Consider the following 14,918-nt stretch of genomic DNA (forward strand, 5'->3'; position numbering starts at 1 on the left):
AATTTCCTAACAATCTCCAATAAATTTTGAATTATAAAGACTGAAGCAAAGACATCTTTTAAAAAGCACTAGCAACAAGACTGTTGGACTGTAGTCTAGCTGGAAATAGATTTTGTATTGAACATAGCCATTAGATGCATCTAAACTACTTAGCTTTTGGGGGAAGAAGTAGGAGGTGGAGAAATTCATATTGTTCAACCATTTGATTTTTGTGCAACTTTGGTCATCCAACTATTCAATCAAGTGTGCAACTTACCAAAAACTGATTTTCTATATCCCTTCTTTGCATCTTCCAGTCATATTGCAGAACTTTGAAACTTATTATGAACATCTGAAATTATTAAGACTTTGATGCAGTCAGCTCCATAAGCTTCTTTTTTGAACAGGTTAATGTATTTTTCCTCTTCCTATGTGGAGGAATTTTGTCCTGGACTGGGGAACAACACATGCAAGCTGCACTACCTACAATCAGGTTACACTGTCCAATACCTTAAGCAAAAATGTTGTCTGGAATACTGTTTAGGATGAAGAAATTCTCCAGCCCACCCCTTACTCCTTGTAACAAGTGATTCTGCAAACATACAAGATATTTAGAAAAAAAAAATCCTTAAAAAAAAAAAAAAGAAGTAGTGAGGAGTTCCCTAGAAAGTGCCCTAGGATGAAATGTAAAGTTTAGTCTCAGTTTAAAAGGAGACAAGGTTGCAGCTCCCCATATTTAAGAATCAAAACCACTAAGAAACTTTGATAGTTTACTCCCATATTTGGGTCCTCAAAAATCAGTGCTGAGCTACCATCTCAATTACTTGAGTTACAAACACATTTTCAAGACACAAGTTCCAAAATTTGCTCCTGCAGCACATTTGTGTATCAGTCAGTCCTCCAAGATAAATGAAGTAGCTGTTTCTCTGCACATGTCACATGCAGTAGTTACCACTCTCTTAACAGAGTGCTGGCAGCTGAGCAAACAAGGGTAAGTGGAAAGGTAAATGATATAATTTTATTTCACAGCTTAGTGCTTAGAGAATTCATATTTGGACTCAATTATTTCCTCAATGTGTGTGTGGGGGGGAATCAAAATTGCAATTCTCTTATTCCTAGTAAAACACCCTGAACATCCCTGTGACGTACTTTCTGTTTCAGAGGGAAGCCCCTCTTTTTCCTTTCTGGAAAAACTGCTCAATTTAAAATAATACATGCAGTGCTAGTAAACCTACTCCAGTTGAAGGGAATGAATGGTTAGAGGACTTCCCCGTAAGTGGAAGACAGTTTTGCATATAAAAGGACTAAATGCTGTAACAACCTCCTCAAACAGTTTCAGTTATAACTACACCAAGGAAGGTTTCTAAAGTGAATCCTGAGTAGAAGACATTTCCTCACAACCCATTATAGGGTGTCTCATTTCAGATATGCCTACCTGCCCCCCCCCCCCAGCATTTATTACCCATTTCAACAATTCCTTGCTAAGCATACTGAGCACAAATCCCTTTCTTTAGCATCTAATTCAGGGCTAAGAGTCTAAAGAGTAACTATCTGCATAAAATGTAATGCTGCCATGGTCAGTATTGTAACATTCCCATTTTGTTTGTGCATCTAGCTATAAGCAATAAATCCAGAATGGCATATGCTGTCCTCAAAACAGGAACAAATTTCCATGTCCCCTTTGTGGAAACGGAATAAAAAGAAACCCACTCATAGGATGATTTACTTGATTTTGATAAAATACTGACACTTCTGATAAATATGACTAGAAAAAAAAACACACTGGAAGAGCAAGCCTACTGTCAGCTTCAGTGTTTCTTAATTTTATTTTTGTGACTTTGATTAACCCTATCCCTCATTTTTGATATCTGTTTATATTTACTATGGGTTTTTTAAAAAATAGTATCAAGTTTAATAAAAGGTTAGTTGCCTGCAGGTGGAGAGGATATACTTTGAACCTTCATGTTCAGGCACAAGAGATTCCGGCTCATGATTTCATGATCTTCTGCACCTTTTTGGCATGTGCATTTATTTTGTTTCTAAGGCAGTGGCAAACGGAGACAGAAATCCTAATCTAACTCTGGAAATTAAAAAAAAAAAAAAAAAACACTGAAGGGGCACATAAATATTTAGTTCTTCTTGAAATCTATGACAAACAAATCCTTACAGGAAAGAAACAATCAACAACTGTTTCTGATTCTGGCAATATATGTTTATTATAATTTTGGAGATAGGTTACCATGTGTGCATCTGGACTTCAGACTACAAAACAAATCAGGATTAGGAACTCTTACCACATGCTAGCTGGAACTTAAAGGAACTAAATTGAAAGATGAATTTTAAAAGACTTCTAGCTTGTCTGGTTTTGCCCTTTTTTATTAAATATTGAACATTCCTCTCCCCCTTGCCTCCTCTCCCACCCCATTTCAATCTCAGAAAAATAGGTCATCAAAATGCCGCTCTTCCTAGTTTTACTAACGATCTGCTGGCGATCTCAGAGCATTTACATTGTTGACTAACAACTTCATATGGAGACTAACCTTTAGAAAGCATGTTCTTCCTCCACTTCAACTAGGAAATGAGTCCAACATTAAGGACTAGACTTGAGCAGATTAAAGGTTTGCTTATAGACTGTTGTGGTTGCATTATTATGGTGCAAACCTTCAACATAAGCAATTCGCTGTATAGAAGAGGCTGCATTAGTGCAAGATACAAGAATCTGTGCAAAATAAGCTAGTGCTATAAATTCCTGAAATACCTTTCCTCAGTTGTTTAACATCTACTGACTAGGAATATCTTCCTCCTTTCAAATATTACCCCTGCGAAAGAAAATACTTCATGCTTTCCATACCAAAACAACCCCGAAAAACAAAACAAAACCTCCCAAAACTTGTACAAAAAAAAAAAACAAAACACCCAAACGTCAAAACTATTTGCCCCCCCCACCCTCTCCTAGATTTTTTTAAAGTCACCATTAAAACAGATACATATAATGTATTATACAAATATGAAGCTGCAGGCATTCAAAATACAGAACATTCTGAAAATATTTCAAGCATATAAAGTACTTGATAATTGCAAAAATAAAGTTTCAGTTTTCTAAAAACATTTTGATCAGAGCTCAAGCAAAACAAACATTTAACTTTAATGATTCCTGCTTCAATTTAACTTCAACAGAACACCTTCCAAAGTTAAAAACAAACTCACAGATTTTTGGAGATACAGTAACCGAGAAACTGTGTACATAACAACAGCACAGACCTTAAGCATCAGCAGTATATTTTAGCCAAAAGGAAGTCTACAGGTGATCAAATTCTCTCTTAGTATCAAATGGTACCGATTACCAAGAACCATAATTCACTAGGAATAGATATTAAGTTAGACTGGTACAAATGGAAGGAAAGATTCATGACTTCAAACAGGCTCAGTTTTTGTCACTGAACTTTTTTTTAGGATAGCAGTTTCACTAGTGCAAGACCGTATGTTTACCTGATTAAATGAAAACTCATAAATGTCACAATTTAAGAACACTCATACAAAACTATTCTTTTTTTTTTGTTTGTTTAAAAAAGTGCCACATACCATACTTCTACTAAAAAAGATACAAACTAATGGAAGACTGTCTGCCTCCATCTCTTGTCGACGAGGAAAGGCCAAAGTGATTCTTTGATCCCAGCTCGGAATGGAGTTCTCTGACCTATCCCCAGCATCTCCAGCTTGGAGCAGTCTAGCTGAGCATTCCTTGGACGAAGAGCACCCACAACCGGGCAGTCGGTAATCTTAGAAACAAATAAAGAAACAACAAAAAAAAAGGCAGGAAAAAATAATCTCATTTAGAAATTCTCATTCACAGTTTTCCATATGGGTGTGTTGTGTCTCCCTGCTAACTCCAACTATATTGCATGTTTCACGGTTAACTTCATTTTGAAAGAGAGGGGTGTTAGGCGCAAAGATGTAACATCTTAACTTGATAAATTTTTTCTCATTCCATTACTGCTTACTACCTGTGCTCTTCCACCTTTTATTCCTATTACTGCCCTATGACCATACTCAAGAGGCAAAATACACTCTAAACATTGACAGAACCAAGCCTTGATCAACATACTTGCAGATCTTTTTTTTTTTTTTTTTTTTTTTTGGGGGGGGGGGGGGGGGGGATGAGACCAGTTGAGGGTTCTCCATGCTTGCTCTCTCCATCTTCCAAGCTACATTTTAGTTCCAGCCTCTACTAGTTCAGAATCATATAGATTTATTTTATATCCAAATAAAATCATTTTTATATACATACATATACACTTTTATTTATATACTTTATATATAAAGTATACATTACACTTCTAATATAACATTAAATTCTAATAACATTATCACTATGTCTTCTAAATTAATCTTATTTTTGAGTGTCAATACTATCACAGGACAAGCGTCTGTTTTAAGCAATGGAAAATGACTTGAGGGTTTTAAGCACATGAATTCAGCAATAAATCTGGACATTGAAAACTTCTCAAATATTCCTGCCTTCAAGTTAATGTTCTGTAAATCTGTAAGAACAGGACAAAACCATGACAAGCAAAACAGATTTATTCACTACTGAGGAGAACTGTCCTGCAGAACTACCATTACATAGAAAATAGAAAATAGATAAATCAATTACTAAATAATTTTCTTAATCCAGCGGGTCAAAGTAGCCATTGTTTTCCTGAGTTAGATATCAAAACAGCATCCTCAGCAATACATCATCTGTGCTACACATAATCATTGAGAATATCCTGAAGAGGAAGCTTTCCTCATATAGCCCCTGCTGCTTGAAATGATAAAGTACCTCCATCTCTCTACAGCTCGTACCCATCACTTACTGGTCTCAAGTGGCTGCTGGGAAGGTTGAAAGCATCTGCAATCGCACATGCCATTTCATACTTAGTCATCTGTTCATTGCCAGACCAGTGAAATGTTCCTTTTACTGATGGGTCCTAGGAAGAAACAAGAATCAGGTGGAGAAATGCAGCTGGCCCTCAAAGTGATGATTCCTGTGCAAGGATGCAGGCAGAATAAGCTTCTGACAAGACTCTGTCCCAATAGGCGTGTTAAAACACCTCACTAGGATGTTCTGGGAATGACTCTTATTTTCAGAGTACATCTGATTGGGGATTGAGACTGGAAACTGATATTACATACAGATTCATAGCACCATGCCCACCACACATCTGTTTTTATAGAAAAAAAAAAAATATACACACACATATACACCCCCCCATACATACAGAAATATCTATATACACACCCATATATAGACATCTCCCTCATATATGTGTATATATACATACGAAAAAAACAAAGGGGGAAGGAGTAGATCTCACTGCTGTCCTTGTCATCAAAATGACAACTTGTTTTACCTTGTATTACCTTTATTAGCCTGCCACTTAACTGTAGCATAATCTTGCTAATACAAAGGTTGAAAGTTAAAAGCCGGTTTATCTATTAGATAATCACTTCTCAAAAATGCTGTAAAGTTACACTTGGTACAGACTTACCCCTTGTTTTCTCTAGTTTGAAGTAGGGAGAGTGTATAAAATAACTGATTTCTTTTAAATATTATTTCATCAGCAAAAGGACTATCTTCATGAAGAGAAAATTAAACCCCACAAACCATTTTCAGGAATAACAAGTACTCACAGCACACCAATGAAAACGTGAGACTTGTTTTTTGTACAAAGGTAGTGATTTTAAAATACTGTGAATAAATACAATAGAATATTGAAGTTAATGGCTCATCTTTGCTACTTCAAGTTTTCTTAATAAAGTATTCAAAGACATCTTTGAGAGTTGCACACAATCACCAAAGCAAAGTATGTTTTTTGAGTCCAAAACCGCAATTTGTAGAAGGCATATTAGAGTTGGCTAGGTACTTGCATTTCTTTCCTGCGTATCAGAAGAAATGTAACAATTTTCAGATTGATCTATCCTGTTACTCTACCTGCTTTTGTTTCAAATACCAGAGTAATAATACAGTTATGTAAATGGAAGATGATGTTGTAGTACAGATAGTGAGCACCTCTCCCTGCCTCTTCCAAAGGGCTTCAAAAATATAAAGAATAATCCAAGTTATATAGATAATTCTCAACTTTTCAGAAATAATGCCAAGAGCTCCAGCTGGTTTTAGCCTGAAAAGGCTTCTTTCTTCAGTTTCTTACCAGCATTCTCTTCTCTGCTAGCTGTCTGCAAACAGCTGCTACATCCTTGACATTAGTAGGAAATCTTTGTTGCCAGTGGTCCATGTTGGCCGATTTATTACTGAACTGGACTTTATCAAACATAACAGTCACAGCACTTTCCTCCAGTCTTTCTACTTCTCCATACAAGATAGGAATCCTAAGTACTACAGCATCTAAAAGGAAGAATATTTTAGAAGTATTAGCGGCATTATGAATAGGTACAAATGCTGTAACATAACCTGAAAGATGCTCTGAAACTTTTAAGAAATACCTTGTTGATATTATGCATATGTAAACCAAAAAGAAAATACAATGTTTCTCCTCAGATTATCATTTTGAGTCTAGCTCAATTAAAACAATTAATAAACAGTAATTTTATATTAATTCATTTATACCTTTGATTTCCACAATTTGAATTAGCTTTCATTGACACAAAAGAGAGTACAGGAAAAAAAAATAAAAAAAGCAAGCAAGCACCAGTACTTTTTGGGTTAGAACAGGTAAAGAAGAAAGTGGTACTAACACAGTTACTCCAGCATTCCCTGCTCCCCTATGTAAGGGCAAGAACAAAAATTCCCACAGTCCAATCCCAGCCAATTTGGGTCAAATCCCAAATTTCACTGATTGCCAATGACCATATTCAGGCATCCGTTATAGACCAGGATTTTTTTACCGAGCATGCAGAAATCCTCTGCATAAACCATGACATCAGGATGTTATTTACCAGAACAAAAAGGAGAACCTGGAGTTGACAGATCTAACAGTTAAGGAATAGATTCGCAGAGCACAGCAGTAAATAGCATTAGATTTCAGGAGAGTGAATTGAGAAATTAAAGTGACAGTAAGGAAGTACAAAGAGAAGGATGTTTCATGAAGGACTAGGTTACGTTACTATATCTCAGTCAGGAAGACACAGAAGCCTGTTTGAGGGGGAATCCAAGAAGAGTTTAATAATCATTCATGAGGAGTAAGGCAGGTATTTTCCACTTAAAAAGAAAAAAAAAAAAGTCCATCCTTTAACCAGAAACAGAATTTACCTGATTATAGCAATTCTAAACACTATGACTACAAGGAAGACAATAAGGAGAGCTAGCACGCAAGTTATTCTCATAGAAAAATAAAAAAAGACACAAGAAAAACAAATACAATTAAAAAAAGAATCATGACACTCGTTTCCTGCTGCTCTAAAAACTGTTTGGTCACACAATAACTATGTTCCTCTTCACTGCATATATTGCCTTTTTTAGACTATTTGTAGAAGTATTCACCATTTGGGAAAAAGAAAGCCTTTCTTTGGCTCTCAGAGAGTGATCTGAGACTTGAAGAAGACATAAGCTTTATTACCAACAGTTCTGAAAGCCTGATTAAACTTTTCAGTTTTATGAGCACGAGTACTAAATGTAAGTGGGATCTCCTTATAAGCAAAATAAACGATTAATGGAGCTTCTTGCATTCCATAATAGAAATTACTAGGGAAGATCTTCACACAACTATGGAAATTCAACAGACTGAATTCTCCCTGTACAGTATAAGCAAATTAATGGTGAGAAGACTAATACCAGTAAAATTGTCAATTCTGTACTGTCATTAAAATTTAAATTTCAAGCATTTAAGTCAGCACCATCTCCAAACTCCTTCCACTAGCAATGCCACTGCAGCAAACCATTACTGCCTGACAGACCATGCTCAAGAAGGTTACGAAACCAAACTGAAGTGTTGAGTTGGGGGAAGGATCTAGCAAGATACCCACACGTACTTGAATTTGTTCCAGTCTTATCTTCATTACCAATCTAGAAGAGGGAGCAAACAGCATCATAGTCAAATTCAAAGATGGTATTTAAGTAAGAGGTAGAGTGAATACTTTTTATTTAAATTGATTTTTCCTTAAATCAGACTTTTTCCATTGAAATAATTTGAAAAAGGTTTTTAAAAGTTTCTTAATGATAAATCTACATTAAGGCCTATCGTTTTCAAAGATAACATGTATAACATGTACTTAGTGAAAGAGCTTACTGTAATATATGAATTGTTCAATTCCCTAGTTAGCGAGAGCAGAATTATAGTGCGAGTGTTATATTGACTTTCACATTAGTAGCCTTTTTTGAAGGTCCACAGAGATTATTTTCTTCAAATTCCTTGAAATAAAAGAAATGCTTTTTCCTTATAATCTGTGAAGGGAAACTAGATTTGAAGATTAGATCTCTGACAACATGCTAACTAGAAGCCATCAATCTTCTCTTTTATAGAAGAAATGAGTTTTAAATGCAAATGGACACATTCAGTCCTATGCTCTTTTCTTTATTAAGTACACCTTTAAAAATAACGTTTGTATATTTTGAAGAGCAATTTTCATCACAAAAATATTTAATCAATTAAGAAAAATTAGTTGCTTAAAATGGAAATACATTACTAATCTCTTAAGAAACATTACAACTAGGAGTGTAGTAAGCTAGGTGGGTGAAAATGAAATAGCCTGGAGATCAGGAAGAAAAGCAAAAGAACGGCAGCAAGAACCTATGCTGATTTTTATCTGCATTTTTATTGAATCACAAGTCTGTTTTCCTTTTAAGTAAAAATATATTCTGAGTGATTACAACGTATCCCCTTTTATAACAGTAGCTATATATTAAATGCAGTAAAGCTTGTGCCATTAAAATATATAGATGATACATTTTATTTTTCTTTAAAAATACTTGATTTAAACTTGGCAGAGGCTTATGAACATCCATCAGCAGAGACTAACAAAGCAAATGATCAGCACAAACAGCAAGAAATAAAGCTATAGTAACCTAGAAGCAACAGCAATCCCATACAGGCAAGGAGAAAACTTCTGATCACATTCTTTTCTAAATCTTGTTTCCATGGTTTTACAATGTTACTACTGTCTTACGAATCTATTAAGCTAATATACAACTACATATGGAAAGCCTGTATTAAAATTTTCTGAGGGTATTCTTACCTTCGTTATTTTTCAGGACTGCCTTTTCACCCTCCAGTTTTGTTTTACCATATAAATTCAGGGGATTTGGTGCATCAGTCTCTTTATAAGGAGGACTTGTTCCATCAAATACATAGTCTGTACTAATGTAGATCAGAAACGCTCCAATTCCAGCTAGGAAGAAAATGTTCATATGGAGTCCATCTTAATTCATGTCTTATTTGAAATTTCAATAAACCTTTAAACAAAGCTGTGAAAGACCTCACCTTCTAGCCCTATTCATTCCCTCTGTTTGCTCACCAACCCTTCACATCTACACACCACTGTCCATAGAGGAAAAGGACTGACTGCATGCTGCTAGCAAAATGACACTTAGCATTTTAAGTAACTATTCATATAGGAACATAAATATGAGTAAGTGCAATATCCCAACAAGAAAACAAATCCATGAGATGGTCTCTTACCTGCTTCTTTTGCTAAGTTCCCTGAAGCAGCCACATTGAGCTGAGAAGCAGCATCTGGTTGACTTTCTACAACATCTGGCCTTCTCTCAGCAGCACAATGCACTATAACATGAGGCTGGAAATTAAAGACTAACTTTAAATAAGGATCATTAACAAGAGATCACAGCTGCGCCCTAACTCTAGAGATGCGCTCCCTCCAGTGAAAGAGCATTTCACTAATTTTGGACAAGAAATAAAAGTAGCAGCATTATTTTTAATTGTGGAATTCTGAGGAGCGTGTTTTCCTTATAAAAGAAACACACTCAAGCTGCTTCAAGACTTCATGTTAAAATATCAAAAAAAGCCTGGATCATTAGTTTTGCAATCACAGTCTTCAGTAACTTCAATCTTAGTGAAAGCCCTTTATAATAATAAAACAAACAAACAAACAAAAAAACTCTGCATAAGAGAAAATATGGGAAAACACAACATCCTGCCACACATAATCATCTTTAAAAAAAAAGTGTTAGCTAAATTATTTTTAGACAATCATTTGTATATGGCTTATCTGACACATGCAGACTATTAACAAGATATTTAAAGCCATTTTCCAGAGTGGTTCCCTGTATAACATATTTCAGATTTTAAATATTTCCTTTACAAGTTTGGTGGAAAGCACAGTGAATTTCTTACCACACTGCAAGCAAAACATGCAGTTACTGATGTTGTGTTCAGATATTCTTCAACATCAGGACTACTTCATACTAACGTGTCTATCTTTTCCTTTCAACTACCAGTATATGTGCGCTGACATATGTATTGTGGTACCTGCTGTATGTGTGGTGATGATTAGGAAAGTTCAGAACAATTTGCACTTGCAGAGTAAATCCGTATCCCCGATAACAGAAAAGCCAGCTGCCTCTGATTCTTCGGAGCTCTGTCGCAGAACTAGCCCCACTAAAGCTACAACAACCAAGTATCGCACAGCATCGTAAGCTGATTACTAGGAAACGTATAAACTACCCTATCCACCTATTTCATATTCCAGAAACTTACCTGAAAATCATGGATAATGTCATGAACTGCAGTAGAGTCCAGAAGATTAATCTGTTCAAATCTGGGCTGCGCTCTCCTGTATCCGCAGCCAACTGCATTCCAATTGTTTCCATTGAATTCTTTAAACACAGCTCTGCCAAGAAGCCCCGTAGCACCAGTAATCAAAACTCGCCTACTGGGAATATCAACATCTTCCTAGGGAAATAAGGACAGAACATTTTCTTTCTACTGTTACTTAATACTGAGATTTTTTTAAAAAAGTAAGCAAGGCCATAGTCAGGGCTACTGTATTAAATAGCATTCCTAACGATATAACTCCTTTGGACCGAGTGTCTCATTGAACACTAACACACGGGAGCAGTGATGCTGTTCTAAGTATTTATACAAAGTCCCAAAGATATTGAACACAAAACTCAAAACAGAAAGCTCATTTACTTACTAGGGCCAAGAAATAAAAACAAAACAAAAGCCATGAAATGAAGACAAACTCAAAGGACAATTTAAGGTTCACTCAGAATTTGATAACTCTGCAAGTTGAAATGAAGAAACTAATGTCTTCAGAAAATGGATCCCAAGTATTTTGGCAATTTAGAGTCTATATCCTGCAATCAATTATTTTGGATAGATTGTGTCCATTAGAGGCTGCAACACCTACAGTACAACTCTCTCTGGACCCATCTACAATGACTATGAGATTTGAAATCTGAATAATATTGTTAAATAGAACAAGAATTCACCATTGTTTATTTTTAGATCGGTATGTTGGTCTAAACAAAGACATAGCACTCTCCTTTATTTTACAAAAAGCATCCGAAGTGATCTGATTATATGAACTCTCTATCTACACAACATACAAAAGTTTACTTCAACTACAGCACGTTCAGTGCTTGAGACAACTGTGTAGATACCAGTTTACACAAAGTTCACTGCTCTCCCCCACCCCCCACCAGACTATCAAGTTCTCAAGACAGCAAACATAAGACTCAGGGCTGGCTGCATGACCTTAATTTTCATTTTACGTCTTCCTCCTGCACGTATCACAGCAGGAGAGCCTGCTAAAAACAAAAATACCTGCATACGCTCACACACAAATGCAGAACAACACTTCAAGTGTACAGAATCTACCAGCCTGGGACTTCCTGGTCTCATCACATGCAAGAACAATTGGTGACAACGGGTCATGTGTCTACAAAGGTTCTCTGCTACGCAGCTCGCAGGCCACCCTCACCTTGGTGCATTCCCACGCTTGGAGCCTTGTCATCCACCACCACCTTCTGACAGCAGGACAGGAAGCAGCGGAAGCTGCTTCTAAGCTGCTGTCTGTTCTTCACAGTTAAAAGTTGGAAAGCTTTCTTCTGTGAAGGCATGTGGTGGGCTGCATCACAGAAACAGCCTACTGCAAAATGATGGCTTAAAACTCTCAGCATGTTGCACATATTTTCTGTCAAAATAAAGCTTTGGGCAAAGGGCAACTTATTCCCAAAAGTACCAAATGAAAATTAGTAATTTTATCTGGACTGTTCCAGGAAAACAACAACCTACAGCAAGCGCGGTTTAGAAAGGTACATCATCTTTCCAGTCAATATTACCTCAGAGCAGGAGTTTATTCACTATTTTTCAGGCTGCCCAAGTTTCTCTGAAAAGCACAAACAAGAACATGCAAGTTTTCTTTTTTTTTTTTTTTTTTTTAAGTATACTTTTTATCTTGGGAGAGTCTAGATAGATTCTCATAGGACAGTACTTCTATAGCCAAAGGTGTCCCCTAATAAGCAAAGACTTGTTGCAGAAAAGAGTTCACAAAAGAATCACAAAAAACCTCACAGAAAATTAAGAAACAGTGGCAAACAGCAAAAACACATCACTTGTAAAATCCATTATTCCTAAATGTCATTCATGTAAGTTTATTTATTCCATAAATCAAAAATAGGGTATTGCATTAACAGCACAGCTTGAACTGAACATTATCATGACTTTTACCAATACAAACATACAGCTTGTGTCCTGCTGCCCTTCTCTGCAAGACTAAGGGATTTTTGCTAATAGTCTCCAGGTAGCCAAGATAAGCGATAGATGCTTTCCATAAAATCAAAACAAAGTGACCACCAGCTGAAATTATTTTATCCTGCCCAAAGTTGAAAGCTGATGAAATACAAAACCCGTGCAGATTAACTCTTCCCTCAAATGCTGCTCTGCTCTTTCACAGAAGTCCCCCAGCTACGATGACGTTCTCACTCCGACCCAGGAACCGCAGGCAACGGAGCTTCCGAGCCCGAGGAGCCCCCGAGACTCGGCACTCCAGTGGCAGCTGCAGCAGCCCTGCGGCCGCCCACGCACGCAGGTACGGAGAACCATACCTCAGCGCACCCACAGGACTGCCGTTAATAGCTAACAATTTAATTAAATATTTAATTCCTTGTCTCATATGACAGAAAATTAACCCAGCAAGGCTCTAAAATAAGGAGACAAAAAAAAAAAAGAATCTATAGCTACGATCTCATAGACTTTAGGCTTCACTGAAACTATAAATAGTGCAGCATCTTCTCTCTACGTTTTGTTAACTTGTAATTTTGTTTCCTTAAATGTGACTGAAATATTAACAACATAATGCAATTAAAACATCACACTAGTTTTAACTGTTAACCTAATAAGCTAGAAAGTATACCTAAGACCAATTTCCCATTACTGTATGGACAACAGACTATATGTAAAGAAGAGTACAGAACATTCTAGAAATTTGAATGTTACCCCTTTATCTGTGAGTTTTATACCCTTAAAAAATCTAAGTTCTTGTTCAAATCAGCCTAGCTAACACACCTTTTAGACACGTTTCTCACCTCAGAAGCAGTCAGTCCCAAAGTCATCAGTTTGTCATACACAAGGACTTCTATTAGCACCTAAGTTTGAATAATACTCCCAATCAAATACACAATTTCTGAGCTTTATAATAAAATAAACACAATTTTGTTGTGCTTATCAAGAGTTCAATACTTACTAAGGATTAGAACAATGAAAATAAAACGTGAAGCCCTAGCTAGGCTGATAATCTGACTTATTAATAGCAGGCTGAAGCGAAAAGCAGAGGAATTGCACTCAGTGGTCTTATTTACAGGAAAAAAAAAAGGAATACGCAAGCAGCAACACTGAAAGAAGGATGAAAAAGCAATACTTAAGAAACGTAAGCCTACTTTGCAGATACTGCTCAAATATCAAATATGAGTATGATTAACAAAAATAAAGTATAATGTGTTTCAAGATGAAAACCAAGATATAAGTATTTAAGTTTTGTATAAAGACTGAACAAGGAATCAAGAGCTCTACAAGAAAAAAAAAAGCAATGCAAAAAACGCAAAAAGACACGATATATGACAGAAAAAAGAACAGTACAGGACAGAACAAGGAAGTCGCTGACAAAACCAAGTTCTTCATTCAGCTTTGACATCATCATCCACTGGAGCGAAAAGCAACCAAAGAACCAAGAGTTTTTCCTGAAAGTCTCGTGCTAAAAAGTGAATATATCTATTAACACTGACGATAAGCTCCTACACGTTCACTACAGGCCTCAAAGACACATAGCTGCAGCAGTTAAAAGCTACAGTTGTTGAATGTTATTATTAATAGAGCGCAACAAAATCAAGATTTCTCAACTTATTTAAACAAAATAATCGCGCAGAGGAATACTGAGTGCTGACAGCAACCAAGTGCGCTCAACAGAATTAGTTATTTACTACAAAAGGGGAAAAACCACGCTTTACGACAGGAACCGCTGCAGTGATTCAAACCTTGTGACGCAGAGAGCGGAACAGAGACGCAGCGAGTCTCTGACGTCTCCGATCGCCGCGGCCGCTGCAACCTGCGCCGCGCCGCGCCGCGCCGCCCGGGCCCCGCGCGGCGGGAAGGCCCCGGCCCGGCCCGGCCCGGCCCGGCCCGGCCCGGCCGCGGCCCGCCGCCGCCGCCGCTCACCTCCACGAGCTCGCAGCGGCCCGGCACGAAGCGGATCTTCAGCTCCTTCTCGCGGCCGACCATGGCCGCCGCCGCCGCCGCCGCCCTCCGCGCGCGGCCGCCGCGCTCCGCTGCCGCTGCGGCCCGGCCCGGCCGCCCCGCCCCGCCCCCTCGGGCCGCGCCGGGAGGCGGGGCTGCCGCCGCCGCGCGCCCATTGGCTGCGGGCTCGGCCGGGGGGCGGCGCCGCGGCGGCGCCTGCGCGGGGGCGTCGCGGCCGGCGGGGTGCGAGGTGCGCGGGGGCGGGAGCCGCACGTGGGGCTCCGGCCGCAGCGCTAACGCGGCGCTTGCACC

At 37.9% G+C, this 14,918-nt stretch overlaps 1 protein-coding gene across 2 annotated transcripts; it reads right to left on the minus strand.

Moving 5' to 3' along the window:
* Window positions 1-2,169: 2,169 nt before the first annotated feature.
* MAT2B (methionine adenosyltransferase 2 non-catalytic beta subunit) lies at window positions 2,170-14,701 on the minus strand. Of its 2 annotated transcripts, none has more exons than XM_062587576.1 (7): window positions 14,589-14,701; window positions 10,629-10,823; window positions 9,594-9,708; window positions 9,151-9,303; window positions 6,171-6,364; window positions 4,836-4,949; window positions 2,170-3,758 (listed from the first exon to the last, which is right to left on the minus strand). In XM_062587576.1, exons 1-7 carry the CDS (start codon window positions 14,649-14,651, stop codon window positions 3,588-3,590), a joined length of 1,005 nt encoding a protein of 334 aa, XP_062443560.1. In that variant the 5' UTR covers window positions 14,652-14,701; the 3' UTR covers window positions 2,170-3,587. The 2 variants fall into 2 exon arrangements, with proteins under 2 accessions (XP_062443560.1, XP_062443561.1); XM_062587577.1 differs by lacking the exon at window positions 14,589-14,701 and adding an exon at window positions 11,857-12,001.
* Between the last annotated feature and the right edge of the window lie 217 nt (window positions 14,702-14,918).

Source organism: Rhea pennata, chromosome 14 (assembly GCF_028389875.1).
Source record: "Rhea pennata isolate bPtePen1 chromosome 14, bPtePen1.pri, whole genome shotgun sequence".
Taxonomy (NCBI): domain Eukaryota; kingdom Metazoa; phylum Chordata; class Aves; order Rheiformes; family Rheidae; genus Rhea; species Rhea pennata.

Coding starts and splice junctions, on each gene's coding strand:
- MAT2B (XM_062587576.1), bottom strand. CDS start 14,651: ATGGTCGGCCGCGAGAAGGAGCTGAAGATCCGCTTCGTGCCGGGCCGC. Junction 9,709..10,628: donor ACATTATCCATGATTTTCAG/GTAAGTTTCTGG, acceptor TTTAATTTCCAG/CCTCATGTTATAGTGCATTG. Junction 3,759..4,835: donor CCAGCAGCCACTTGAGACCA/GTAAGTGATGGG, acceptor TTTGTTTCTAAG/ATTACCGACTGCCCGGTTGT.